The sequence below is a fragment of the Penicillium taxi genome (genome assembly GCF_028828555.1).
Source record: "Penicillium taxi strain IBT 34144 chromosome Unknown utg000006l_segment0_segment0, whole genome shotgun sequence".
Classification (NCBI taxonomy): Eukaryota; Fungi; Ascomycota; class Eurotiomycetes; order Eurotiales; family Aspergillaceae; genus Penicillium; species Penicillium taxi.
In genome coordinates, this window is record NW_026643208.1 from 2266571 (window position 1) to 2280218 (window position 13648).

The window sequence follows — 13648 nt, forward strand, 5'->3', positions numbered from 1 at the left end:
CTAGAATGACTTCTTCAAGGCTAAGTAGCTAGCATACACTTCATACCAGCGGAGACCACCTGGTCTCCTGAGCGAGGAAACGAGTAAGCCGAGATCTCACCCATCAAGCGGTCTTCCATCATTCAGTGACTTGAACACCTGCCGATCGATTCACCGATATATCCCACCGATCTTTGTTAGTGCTCAGAAGTCCGAGTATTCCGAGATTTCGTAAGATGTCGTCACTGTAAGCAAAAACATGCTTTCACAGGAGTCAGTCCTGGGCTCACCAGGGGCCCCAGGATTACTCTGTAGCTGATCCAGGACTACTGAGTTCTTTCCATGGTTTTAGCGAAATCCCATGTCATTCCACAGGAAATCTCATTTTCTAAATTTCTGTCTCTTTGTACGCTGTTACCATATCTTAAGGATTTAAACCCCCTAATAATATTAACCCGGGTATAATCATGTCAGTGGACTTGATGACTAGTCTTAACGGTTTACAGCTGTAACTGATTTTAGGTACGTTTATGTAAGTTGTAAGATGTGTTTCAATTTAACTTGACTTTACTGTGATCCGCCCCACTCGATGCTGTCGAACCAATCAAAGTCAACAGCGTCGGATTGGACCGACGCCCCACTTTGATCTGGTATTGACAAATCCATAAGGAATTTAGACACTTAGCAGAAGTCTTCTAAGATATTGACTTGGAAACTATATCTACACATAGTAATACTAGTTAGAAAATCGATACATAAGGGGATGGTTGATCTTTTTAGCTCTATTTACCTACCTCCTTTGAAGAGAAGAGCTTGACGAGCTATATGAACATACTGTAAGGGCCAGCACTTACGCCTGCAGTACTCAACTGAAGCCAGAAAGGCTATTATTAGGATCTTTCAGACAAGAAGATGAAGTGTAATCTCTATATATATACCCTACTCTAAAATGATAAATCAGGGTTGCTACGGGTCACACCGCTACAATTATCTCCCTCTATGAGGGATGTGTTCTCGCGTCCACCAATACTCAAACAGCCCAGAATGCCCTTATAGAGCTTCCCATCAAGCTGAGATCTATATCAAAGATAAAGTCTCCAAGGTTGGCTACGCATTTGACTCGAGAGATGTCGTCTTTGATGAGAAATTGTTTTTTTGGCAGCTTGGGGCAGATTGGCCTCAATGCCTAGCTGAAGGATTCGGGTCAATAAACAGCGAACTTACAAAGTAAGAGAGCTAATTACTCCAAGCCAAGAAGATATCTGCAAAAACAAATGGAAGGCCTTCACCTTCCAAATCAACGATCCACTTATCCACCTGAGCCCCGGCCTCATCAAGCTGCTCTTGAAAGGACCGGTTATGAAACGTGCCCAAAACTTTGATTTTGAGTGTTGGACCCATAACCGCTCTGTCGACTAAACTTATCAATACATTTTTGGTCTTAATCTGTTCTTTGGCATGTTGGAGGAGCTCTTGGTCCGTTTTCCGTATTGTTTCGCGGCCAAAGTGGATCATGATCCATGCAAACTCAGGTTGACTGCTGGCTGTCATTTTGAATGTTCGATCTTTGCTTTGGATTGTGTTACAGGTACCTAGGTATCTTGCTGAAAGTACTGGTTGAGCTTTGAGTGATTTTTGTTCGATGAGATGGATGGAGTCGAGGCTGGATCTCTTATATAGCTGATCTCGGGATTTCTAAGATTTTATAATGGCGATCCTGGAACTTAAGAAAAAGGCATAGGAAAAGATTCATATGAAACCTGTATAAAGAGCCTTTGTTTTGAAATATGACAGACATTCATGGATTGCGCGAACCTGGAATCCTTCCATTTATTGCCTCAGATTACGATAATGAAAGGAAAATCTTGCATTATCTAGCTAAAACACAAAGGCGATCCTAGGGAGAAAGAAATTAATTATATCGTAGCGATTATGGCTTTTAGGTGCGCGTAAAAAAGGCAAGGTGTTGCATCTCCCCTGAATATGCGTATTGTCATATATCTTCTCACCAGCTGGGAATTTTGACAGTTGACATATGGACTGTTGATACTGAAATTGACAATGGTAAATATCTTTCAGGTTTAATACCCTTGGCGTATGCTGCAGTACCTGTCTACAATTCTACACCTTTCTTCAAGTCCGTGTACCAACTGAAAATATGGTGGGATGGAAGAAAAAATAGCACGTCGAAAAGAATGCGTGATACTGGAATCGATCTTTAGTCTTTAATATAACTAAAACGCCGTAAAATCGCATTATGCAGACGCATTATTTGTATTACCACGCAATATCAACACTACGCCAAAGCGCCAAAACACGATATTTTTGGCTCAGAAAAGTGTGAGAGAGAAGATACTCTCAAGAGAATCTATCTTATACTTTCTAAAAAAAATTATTCAACTGTTATGTTGAAGTTTGGTGTGAAAAATTGAAGAAGTGAAGTATGTTGGGAGGACGGCGGCCACAGGAGGGAAAAGGCATCGAGTGGATTCAGCGCTATCCTACCCACTTCACAATCAATCAATCAAAATCATAGATTATAGACGTGGACTATGACCCGAGCTCAGACTCGGTGAATTGCTTTTTTTTTGTTCCACGTTTGATTTTCCCCCTCGTATTCCTCGTCCCCTTTCGGCCCTTGTATCACATCAACTACCGCGATTACTCGATATTTTTGATCAGTACAGACTGCCACGATCATTATACAAGTTTCCGAACCAGTTTTAGATAAGATATCTAGGTAGGTACATTCAATCATTATATAAGCCCTTGAAGTGGCGTGCATTATAACTAGTTATTTCTATCCTGTATTCTGATTGATATGTCATCTTAGAGCTAATCCTGTTCCTGATTCTGCAAAAGTTGCGCCGACTCGGCATACCGATGACTCTGTCTGAGATGAAAGTCAAAGTCCAGCTCACCAACCAATTTCCTCGCATTACTATTCAATGTTAGTACCCAGACATCCGCACCGAAGGAATTCAAACTCACTCTAACAAATCTTGCAAGCTGAAACTAATAACAGACCTCAACACCTCCAGTGCGACGAAAGCCGAGAACTCAGGGTCCGCAACGTGTCGAATGTTCAACAGCTCATCATCGATTTTCTTCATCTGCCGCGCGAGAGGGAACGAGTCCGGAGTCGAAAGGTAGGGAGGTAAAGGCTGGCCGTTTGCTATCGCGGCTGAGAGATGGCAGAGTAGTGAGGTGATTTTGTGAGAGTTGAAATCCACAGATTTCAATGCTATGTCTGCAAGTTTCTCCTTCCAGTGGTCTTGGTCTTCGGTCTCTTGACTTGCATTCTCCTTTCCAGCCGAGAGTCCTTCTAGGCTTTGTGTCGTGTGTGCCATCAGTGACATACTCCACAGACTTCGTTGGACTTCGCCGATCATACTGTCATATATTTGTTTTGGGAATTTTCCGCCGATGGGAGGCTCGAATGTCGTGAAGTGGCTGTGCATGCGAAGAGCGGTGAGGAGCATCATTTCCTGCTTGAGGATCTTGCGGCGGGAGGTTTGGAGTTGGTAGGCTGGTGAATGCAGGTCTTGTGTGCTACCAAGGTCATTAGAAAGCCAGAGCTGGATGGTTGCGTGCATGGCGCTGTAGAATTTTGCTAGGACAAAGAGGCTGCTGCCGAGGAGCTGGCGGAGCTTGAACTTGGCGGTTATCGGGAAGGGGAATAACACCCAGAAGAAGGATATCGCACAACCTATGACCACACATAGGAGTTTGATTGGCCCGAATACGTAGATTGGGTAGTAGGCTTGGCCATTGGATTCCGCTTCGTACACGCCAATTTTGCGGACTTGTAGCGAGTAGCCTATGATCACATTGAAGGTAACAATGGAGATGACACTTGCCCCAAAATACTGTGGATATTTGACGTAGAAATAGTACTGTTGAATGCTTAGCAGTGAATACCTAGGTAATTTTGAGAATTATCTGGTTCATACCTCGAAAACGTTGCCGATGTATAGGAAGATGATGACACCAGCCGTCTTTCCGTCGACAATATACCAAACGATAAGACTGAGAACCATTGAAAAGACCGTGGCAAGTATACGTGTCGCAAAGCCAAACAGAGACTGCCCACTTGTTGGGTTCATGCCAATGATGACGACGATCAAGGCCCAGATACCTCGTTGTGCGATGAAGAAGTTTTGTGTTTGATGAAGGAAAGCCAAAATAGCAATACAGAATGAAGCAGCAGCTACACGGAATCCAAAGATGCTCTGATCAGATTTGAGAACATGAGAGATGGTCCTGAGAACTGTGCTACTCCTCTCAAAGATATTTTCAGGTGGAAGATGATCCGGATCAGGTAACCCCGTGGAAGGTTTAATGTGCTGTTCTACTGAAAGATCCACATGGGATGACTGTCTTGTATCTGATTGTCTCTTGGTGTCATTCTTCCCCTTCTTCTCTGAGCCCGAACTTGAACTCAACGAGAACCACTCCCGTAAAGATGTTTGTTTAGGGAAGATTAATCGACCCCGTTTCATAGTGCCGTCGGTAACTTTACTCTCGGCAAATTTGACCAGCTGCAGGGTCGCATTCAACAGGGTGTCTTGCAGATGCCCCATGTACAGAATAAGGAAGAACTCCTGTCGCACATCATTATCGACAGCGAAGGTTCGAGCTTCAGATCCACTAGAGCCAGCCGCAGCTTTCTCATTGGTCGAGAATGCCTCAAGAGATGCCAATGCTTTGGGTAAGTACTTCCTTCGAGAGTAGTAGCTGTGGAGCTCCTGTTCAAATCGCGTCACAAAGTCCGCTTGGAGAGGGCTTAGAGATTCGCCCCTAGCCTCTTCATCTCCAGCGGCGACTTCGCTATCCACCTTCCTTTTCTTTTCCAGATTCTTGGCCTTGATGAGCTCCGTTTTGAGCAAGAAATATTGCAGTCCGACTTTAACGAGCACAGAAGCGTCAACGAGCCGTGAAAGATGGGTATCCCCGACCTTTCGGATCTCAGACTGTTTCAAGGCTTCCTCGTTGACATCGTCGAGATCATCCAAGTCATCATCACGAACGCCCTCGCTCTTCACTATTGACTGCAAAATCTCTGGTAGCATCGACATTCCCGCAAGTGGAAGCAGAAGGGTCCGAAGCAGAGTCGTGATATTGCTGAGATCTTTTGCTGACAACTTACCCCATGCAATCTCATCCTTGGAATACACAAGGTCCGCATGTAGTTTAGCATGTAGGCCGTTGAGCTTGGCCATGGTAGCCTTCAGGCGGTTCTGCTTGGCCATCATTTTATCGCGCTCCGATGGACCACCATCCCGACTGCTCATTGCAGTCCGTGTCCGATGGAGAAACCCTCTTCCTGTGAATATCTCATTCATTGCATCGCCTTCAGCGAACGATATCTGCGAGTCGAGGACATCGTCAATAGACGTCGCGTAGTCTCTGATGTCGTGGAACACGTTGCCTCTGCTGGTAACGGGATAGATAAAAAGGGAAACAGCTGTCGCAATCGCAAATCCGATCATGAAACCTTTCAACAGCTTTTCAACGAATTGAAGGCCTTCTGTTAGTGTTGTGAAAGTGCCTGCACGTGTAATGGTGATACCAGCAAAGATCGAGAACGCGACCATGGGGTCTGTCAACTCTGGAGGCTTAAGTGCCCGAAAGTAGTTGGATACCCTGCCTTTCAGTCAGCACAATCTTCCAATGTTCATTTGAAAAAGTGTATTTTCGTACCAGATAATCAAAATAAGCCATACCGCGGAGACAGCGCAGGCATTGCTGCTGAAGCCATTGCGCTCGCTTTCAGTGGCGTTGGGAGGTAGACCGTGTTCCCTCGCTTTGATAGCACATAATATCGTGAGACAGCACAGAGACGCAGATACACATGTTGCAAGTAAATCGAAGAACATAATCTTCATGAACTTCGCGCGAGGCAATAATGCCTGGGATAGAACTGAAATTAGAGCCGACAAGTAGCCAATCGTCGTGGTGATGCTTGAGATAGCATCGCTCTGGTATCTACATCTTGTCAGTAAAGATGCGCCCATATCATTTGACAGTTAAACGTGCATGGCAATAGTAATTGTAGGCGCCAGGGAACCTTTTAGCATCATCATCATAGTGTGCCTATCCAACTCTAGCATTGGCCACCAGTAGGTTGGGTTCAGACGACTATGTACGTTGTTAGAAGCTCATATTACTGACCTTAATTCCTCTTTGATTTACCTAATGAACCCTGGCCGCGAGGGCTGCTCATGAATTGTCATCCTGAAGAACCTGAACGGCTATCACGCCACCCGCTTTGGAACATACGTATAATTCTGTTGCAGCAGAAATGTGTCTACACAGAGAACCTTCAAAGGAATAAGAATTGATATTTTCTGAGATAATGAGCTAGATCAAGGAGACGGAATAGTTCATATCCGTGAGCAGAGAAATGTCCAGACGAATCAGGTTATCGGGTTGTGGTTCGATGAGAACCGTGCCGAGGCAATTGCCGACGGATTACGGAGACTAATTTCTGCCACTTTTTAAATACCGCTCTTTGTATTTAAATAGCCTTTTCAATATATTTTTATGTAATAAAAGATTGGTAAAAGTAACAACTTCACTAAGTTCTAACTAGAGATATCCCGAACAGTTTAGATACAGTTCTTTAGAATATAGTATACCCTCCACTCGCCATCTAACTCCCATCTGATTTATCTGCTCTGCGTTCCATTCCTAAACAGCTTCGCGAAGCTGACCATTAATGCAGTATCCACAAAGATAGTGCCTTTCAAACCTTCCATCTACGCCTACAACTTCTCCATCGAGTTTAAGTCAGCAGAAAAGGCAGGCCGTACAGTAGGAATAATTCTGTGCCCACAGAGCTCATCCTTTACTCTGTATATCTTTAGCCTTATAGGCGAGAGCGTTGTCCTATATACATTTTAAATTAACTCTCTCATCCTTCTAATACAGTTTTATAATACTCTTTACAGCAGAAATAATTCGACCATAGTATCGCACCCTTATAATAGAGTCCCATTCTTTCCCCCAGAGTACATAGGGTCCCGTCGTAGAGCCATAAAAACTACACCAAAACGTCCAGCCAGGAGCTCGCTGTTATTGGGTTCGGATATAGATTGGATCCCATTGTTCCCCCACCCAGATTCTTCGATGGGCGACAGAGGTTACGTAGCTCTCATCATACCCGAGTACAGGATCCTATTGCTCCCAAGTCCAATAGACATACTACTGAGCCCATGCTAAACAGGCCTATTAAGTCCTCTCTAAAATAGGTCTCCGGAGGTCAATACAGCGAGCGTATCCCCTTTCTAAGGCGTGGCGAAGAGTTTTCCATCCAATATCAGGATCCAAATATTGAATAAGATATTTCTAAGTCATTCACCGAGCGACTCGGAGCGAGCTTAGAAGAAGATATAAACTCTTCAATAATATCGACCTTCGCAGAAGAGAGGATAGGGGCCGAATCAATTTGAATAAATTCCCTGGTTCCCACAGCAGTAAATAGAAGTTGATCGTCGATCCCGCACTATGTCAGACCAATTCATTATGTCTGTTTAGTTTGAATTGGTTCAGGATTCTCATATCCTAGATAATGATCAGTTACTAGACCAATCAATCATTTATTTCGATTGGCCTTGTCACGTGCTTTCAAAAAGTAACTAATACTTGAATATACAGCTGATTCAAGCAGTAATTTAAACTTGACCATTCGTTTTTTTCGGTATCTAACATGATTACGACTTAGGTCCCTCTTGTTGTAGTTTCAAACTTCTTCGCAGATCAGAGGTATTCCGCACTTCGTGTTGTCAATCTTTCATCCGCTGGCAGGTGAATGTATGTCTTCGAATGGTCTCATATTCCACATTCCGTGACTCATTATCACTAGCACCATAAAACATCGGTTAGTATATTCATAACTTATGCATATTCATCATGCTCTTGCTGCTCTTGATTTCTCGCCTCGTTAGTGACGAAAAGAGATCAGTGGCGATGAAACTCAACCACAGCCACAATAAGTGGGGCCAGATTCATTTTTTTAGCTACGGAGTAATAGACATGGCAAAATGGCAATTGTTCGACCAAGGTACGGAGTACAGCGTACATATGGACAAAGTGGTATTCAGTATACATGACATCATGTAGCGTTTTAGATGTGTCCAACATCGTCAGCGTACATAATGCAGAGCACCTTTTGTGTAAACGTTTTCTTTGTAAATGTACTTAGCGTACTTGGCGCACTAGTCAACGCTCCACATCTTTGAGATAGCTGACTCGGACTGATTCCGAGAAATATTCGGGAATAAAGCTCATAAAATAAACCGAAGTGAGAACGAAGATGATCGTATGATTGACTGGCCCGTATATTCTCTTTGCTCTGTATTCTGTACTTGGTGGAACAACGGTCTATGGTTGGGGATAACTATCCCAATCAGGATTGGAATTCGGAGGTGGATCCTGAAAAGTGAGGCGTAAAGTATGGCCCTATAGGGAGTAATCCATACTGAGTCTCGAAGTCGGAGTTTCGTAGTCGTAATTGAAGTGACATCATGAAAGAATGAAATGATGAGACGAAAGATCAATCATTGGCTGAATAAGCTGATCTCCCGCTTTTTGTTTGTTTCCACTATTTTTGTTCCAACGAAAGCCAAGGATTTGCCAAGCTCTAAGATAAATACTTTCCTGTGTCGCCCCTAATCAATCTCACTCATCGTAACCTTAGAAGGCGTCTTCTTTAGACAGTCTATCTTTTCATTCTCTCAAGGCACATCTGCCACGTTTTTGTTCCTGAAATACATGCGTAAGTATTCATCTCCAGACCCTTGATCTCCACAACTCAACTGACCCACCTATGATGTCCAGACCGTATTCACTCGTGGGCGAAAGCTCACGCATCATCATCTCCTCAAAAACTACAAACTTCGACAACACCTTCAAATCTGGCCTCTCGCCCGATTCCTGAAACTCAAGATGTTGAAGTGAATCCACCAGGTGAGGGTTCCCCCAAGGTGGAACCCGACAATGAAGAGAAATCAAAACAACCTATGCTCCTTCGCATGCGAAATGGCTCCAAGCGCTTCGGTCTCCATACTAAGGATGCAATTTTCCACAGTTGGGTAAACATACTGCTCGTCTTCGTGCCAGTCGGTATTGCCGTCAAGGCAGTCGGCCTCAGCCCGGCCATCATCTTCGCCATGAACGCCGTAGCCATCATCCCCTTGGCCGGGTTACTCAGCCATGCTACCGAGAGTGTCGCCTGTCGTCTAGGTGATACTATTGGTGCTTTGATCAATGTCACTTTTGGTAATGCCGTAGAGTTGATCATTTTTATTATCGCACTGGTCAAGAACGAGATCCGGATCGTGCAAGCCTCCCTGCTAGGTTCAATCCTGGCCAACTTGCTGCTCATTCTGGGTATGGCGTTTCTGTTCGGTGGTCTTCGCTTCCAGGAACAGATCTACAATGCTACTGTCACCCAGATGAGCGCCTGCTTACTTAGTCTGAGCGTGACGAGTCTCTTGCTGCCCACCGCCTTCCACGCCTCGTGGTCCAACAGCGAGAATGCGGACCGTGAGACTCTCAAAGTCAGCCGTGGTACTAGTGTGGTGAGTTACCTGCTCATTATTTCTCGTATTAATACTGACACTTCTTAGGTACTGCTCCTTGTATACGTTTTGTACATCGTCTTCCAGCTCAAGTCCCACTCCTACCTCTACGCCAGCATCCCTCAGCGCATTATTGACGAAGAATCACATCCCGGTGTTCTCGCCGAATTCCTGAACAGCTCTTCCGACTCTTCAAGCAGCTCCAGTGATGAATCCGTTGACACGACTACGTCCTGGTCCACGGCCAAGCGAATTAAGCGGGCCATGAGACATCGCAAACGCCGCAAGTCGAGCTCAAGCTCCAAGTGTACCACGTCAAATCTCTCTGTCCAGAAGCCCATGATCGCCAATGAAAACCAGGCCTCCGTTGTCAACTCTATTGGCGGCAGCAGCAACAACGATAATGCATCATCTGCCATTGAATTTGTCGATGAGATAAAGTATGATGCCGACGATGATACCCATCCTCCTACTGCTGGATTCAGGTCGCGTGACTTTGGAATGCCCATGAGCCGGACGGCTACTGCTGAAAGTGAACAGGCCACGAAGCGTGAGCGTAGAAAACGCCGCTCGCGCAAGGACAATGCCAAGCTCGAGTCCACCGAACCCACAGAAACACAGCTCATGGCCGATGTTTTTGCAGGAGCCGAGAGTTCTAACGAGACTGAGGGTCAACGCCGACGATTCCCAGTCGTTCCTTCCATCCTGGCCAATACTGTTTTTAGCTCACAGTCGCCCTCCAACCCTCCTGCTGGAGCTGTCTCACGTCCCTCTATGTACCGTAGTGCATCTTTGCCTGCTGCCACTAATCGCCGACCTCTCCCAGGCAGTGCCGTGACATTTGCCCGTGGTGCCGTTCGTACACCTGGTGTCAATGATGTCGTGGCCCCCGATGCAGTCGACCCGGAACCGGTTCCTGACATGTCTCGCACTGCGGCTATTGTCCTGCTCTTGGTGTCAACGGCTCTCGTCGCAGTCTGTGCCGAGTTCTTGGTCGATGCTATTCCTGAAATGATCGCAGACTCGTCTGTCAGCGAGGCATTTATCGGTTTGATCATTCTTCCCATTGTCGGCAACGCTGCCGAGCACGTCACTGCTGTCAGTGTGGCTGCCAAGAACAAGATGGATCTGGCTATTGGTGTTTCCGTGGGCAGTAGTATTCAAATTGGTAACTTGTTCTTTGATACCCCTGTTTTTTATCTTGCACGGTGCTAACATCTTACAGCCATCTTTGTCACTCCTCTGGTTGTTATCATTGGTTGGTGCATGGACAAGGATATGTCCTTGTACTTTACCCTCTTCGAAACAATCTGCCTCTTCGTCACTGCTTTTGTAGTGAACTTCCTTGTCCTCGATGGCCGCAGTAATTACCTTGAAGGTGCACTTTTGATTGCGGCCTACGTGATTATCGCGTCAGTTTATTCTTCGGACCCCCCATGTGAATTCCGCTAATACATCACAGATTGGCTGCATTTTTCTACCCCAACAGCTCCGAGACCAGCGCCCTGGCAGGATCTGGATAGTGAGTGCTGCTATGACGAAATACTGCTATCGGCATACGTAATCCTCAGGTACAGCTTGTTCATTATTATCCCTGTGAGATGCACTAATAATTAAATAGATTCGTTGAATTCTTGCTCTCAAAGCTTTCAGGACCCCGATGAGACTATTCGTGACGAGCCCGTTCGTACCTTCTTAATACGCAGTATCAGTTGTTTTACCATATCTTTATACGTTGAAAAGTGATAGCCCAAGTTATCTTCATTCTACTGGAGATGTCTATGAGCTATTGAATCATACCATATTTCCGGGATTTGATCAGGGAGGCCAGACCCCTTTTTATTTCCCTCAAACCCACATGAACGTGTTATTTCGTAAGGACCGTTATCTAGACTAGGCCTAGAATATGCCACGTGTATTTTCCCAAGTGGCTGTGTCCCTCTAAGCCATATCAACGCCACACTGTGGCGCTTTGAGTCTCTCAACTTCCTTGCGTGGAGGGGGAATTGGAGCATCACCATCTCTACCCTGTAGACTAGCACTGCCTACATGACATTTAGACTATAGTAACACCGGTGGCTCTGGTGCGGTATGTCCGATCGGTCAACTCCGACTACAACTCAACAGATTTTGAGGAACAGGCAGCACTATTTCGAAACCAGTTCCAAGGCCTCATTCGCCTGACTTCCATTGTTTGCTGTTCTATCCTCTAAAAGTATGCAATGTAACCGGTGCTCAGCCTCGGTCACACACTCCATCTCCATGATTGAAGCTACCTCCTGATCAACATACCCTTCGCATTACGTCTCATGTTGAGCGTATAGGGGTCAGGGGCTCATAATTTACCTCCATAGAATCTAGAAATGTAATCACTCTGCACTGAGTGTGACATGAAGCAATAGGATATACATATAATTTACCCAGTAGTTATACTTACTCTGTTATATTTAGGCTATACAGAGCTGTCAGGGCAAATGACACTCTGTCCCCACTTACAACACAGTGGGGAATATTCCCTTGGTTTCCATTCGTTTTCTAGCTCAACGTAGGTTCGGTTTTCAGCGGAATAACACAAGTGGAGTTGATTGTTGTTATCGTGTTATTACCTGTACCAACCCCATAAAGCCAGCGTTGTCTTCCTTCCTTCCCCCTCCCCTATTTCTACTTCCCTTTATAAATTCCTTCAACCCGTCCACATACCCTCCATCCTCGAACCTCCTTTCCCCTCCCAAAGAAAACATACCACACAATGGCTTACTACCAAGGCGATCCATACGGCCGCCCGCCACCAGGTCCCCCAGGAGGTTACAACGCACCATATAACGCTCCACGACCACCTCCGGGCCCTCCACCCCCACTTCCTCAGGGCTGGGTTCAAGAATGGGAGCCGAACATGCGCCGCGTTTTCTGGATCGAAGAAGCTACAGGTCGTACACAATGGGAACCGCCTTTCGGCGGCCCTCCGCCTTCGGACCCGTACTACGGCGATCGCGGTGCTCCCCCTCCTCCTGTTCAAGGTGGCTACTATGCACCCCCACCTGGTCCTCCCCCACCCGGAGCTTACGACCAACGTGGTGGCTACGATTATCCCCAACAGCAAGAGGAAAAGTCTAATACGGGCAAATACCTCGCTGTTGGTGCTGGTGCTTTGGCTGTTGGTGCTATTGGTGGTGCTTTTATCGAGCATGAGATTGGTGAGATCACTACTGAGATTTATATGTGAGGTTTCTTCTTACTAATGGCCGCGTACAGATGAGAATCAAGAAGATGATGAGCGTCGCGCTTATGAGGAGGGTCGTGAGGATCAATATGAGGATGACGGCGGTTGGTAATTCGTTTATTCCACTGGCTTGTTTTATTTCGCCGTGATGCGGCTTCGGCTTGGTATTAGATTCGGTTAGGGCTTTTATATTTTGATGCATTGCTCCCTGCATACCATTTTGCTTCTTTTATTCGCATTTATCTTGATCTGGGATTTGACATCAAGCGATTATCAGCCTGAATGAACTGTCTCAAATTCACTCTTCTTCGCTGCTTTGCTATGCGAAATCTTCTTCTTGCTCTTGCCACCTTCAACCTTCAAATTTCAACGTCCGTGTCTGATAGATACTTAGACTTGAATCATCGCCTACAGAGATGATGAACCTTCTTTGAAATCAACTCGATATCAAAATACTACCTGATATCAGGTCTACTCCCTCTTCCAAGAGGACTTTGTTATCAAGCAGTTGTCATTTACAATTCCCTGTAAACCCGAACGGGGTAGACAACGGCATACTGTATAGTTTGGTAAGTGAAACACAAAAATTTAGCCGGGCTTATAAAGCGTCGCGGTAATACTGGTATCTCAACCTTCTGATAGTACATAGTCAGCTACAAGACGGATTATTTACAAGCTACTCGTATCTAGGATAGCGTATCATGAAGGCGAATGCGGTCGCCACTGTAATCTGAGGAACTGAATAATTGTCGGATCATCTATCAAAGATGATGCTCTCTTGTATACCTGGGTATACTGATATAAATGATGATGTTGAAGGTTTTAGAAATATGTCTTATTCTCTTTTTGCTAGCTAATAGATCAA

At 45.4% G+C, this 13648-nt stretch overlaps 4 protein-coding genes across 4 annotated transcripts; 2 read left to right on the forward strand and 2 right to left on the reverse strand.

Moving 5' to 3' along the window:
- Positions 1-1215: 1215 nt before the first annotated feature.
- On the reverse strand, positions 1216-1530 carry N7495_009934 (uncharacterized protein; the record flags this gene model as incomplete). The annotated part of the gene is made up of 1 exon (XM_057212585.1): positions 1216-1530. One exon carries the CDS (start codon positions 1528-1530, stop codon positions 1216-1218), a length of 315 nt encoding a protein of 104 aa, XP_057059448.1.
- A 1436-nt stretch (positions 1531-2966) lies between these two features.
- On the reverse strand, positions 2967-5996 carry N7495_009935 (aromatic acid exporter family protein; the record flags this gene model as incomplete). Its single annotated transcript, XM_057212586.1, has 3 exons — positions 2967-3848; positions 3933-5625; positions 5683-5996. The coding sequence occupies 3 exons, from the start codon at positions 5994-5996 to the stop codon at positions 2967-2969; spliced, it is 2889 nt and encodes a 962-aa protein (XP_057059449.1).
- A 2758-nt stretch (positions 5997-8754) lies between these two features.
- Positions 8755-11086, forward strand: N7495_009936 (uncharacterized protein; the record flags this gene model as incomplete). The annotated part of the gene is made up of 5 exons (XM_057212587.1): positions 8755-8758; positions 8821-9563; positions 9612-10731; positions 10789-10975; positions 11026-11086. The coding sequence occupies 5 exons, from the start codon at positions 8755-8757 to the stop codon at positions 11084-11086; spliced, it is 2115 nt and encodes a 704-aa protein (XP_057059450.1).
- A 1226-nt stretch (positions 11087-12312) lies between these two features.
- Positions 12313-12895, forward strand: N7495_009937 (WW domain protein; the record flags this gene model as incomplete). The annotated part of the gene is made up of 2 exons (XM_057212588.1): positions 12313-12757; positions 12816-12895. The coding sequence occupies 2 exons, from the start codon at positions 12313-12315 to the stop codon at positions 12893-12895; spliced, it is 525 nt and encodes a 174-aa protein (XP_057059451.1).
- Between the last annotated feature and the right edge of the window lie 753 nt (positions 12896-13648).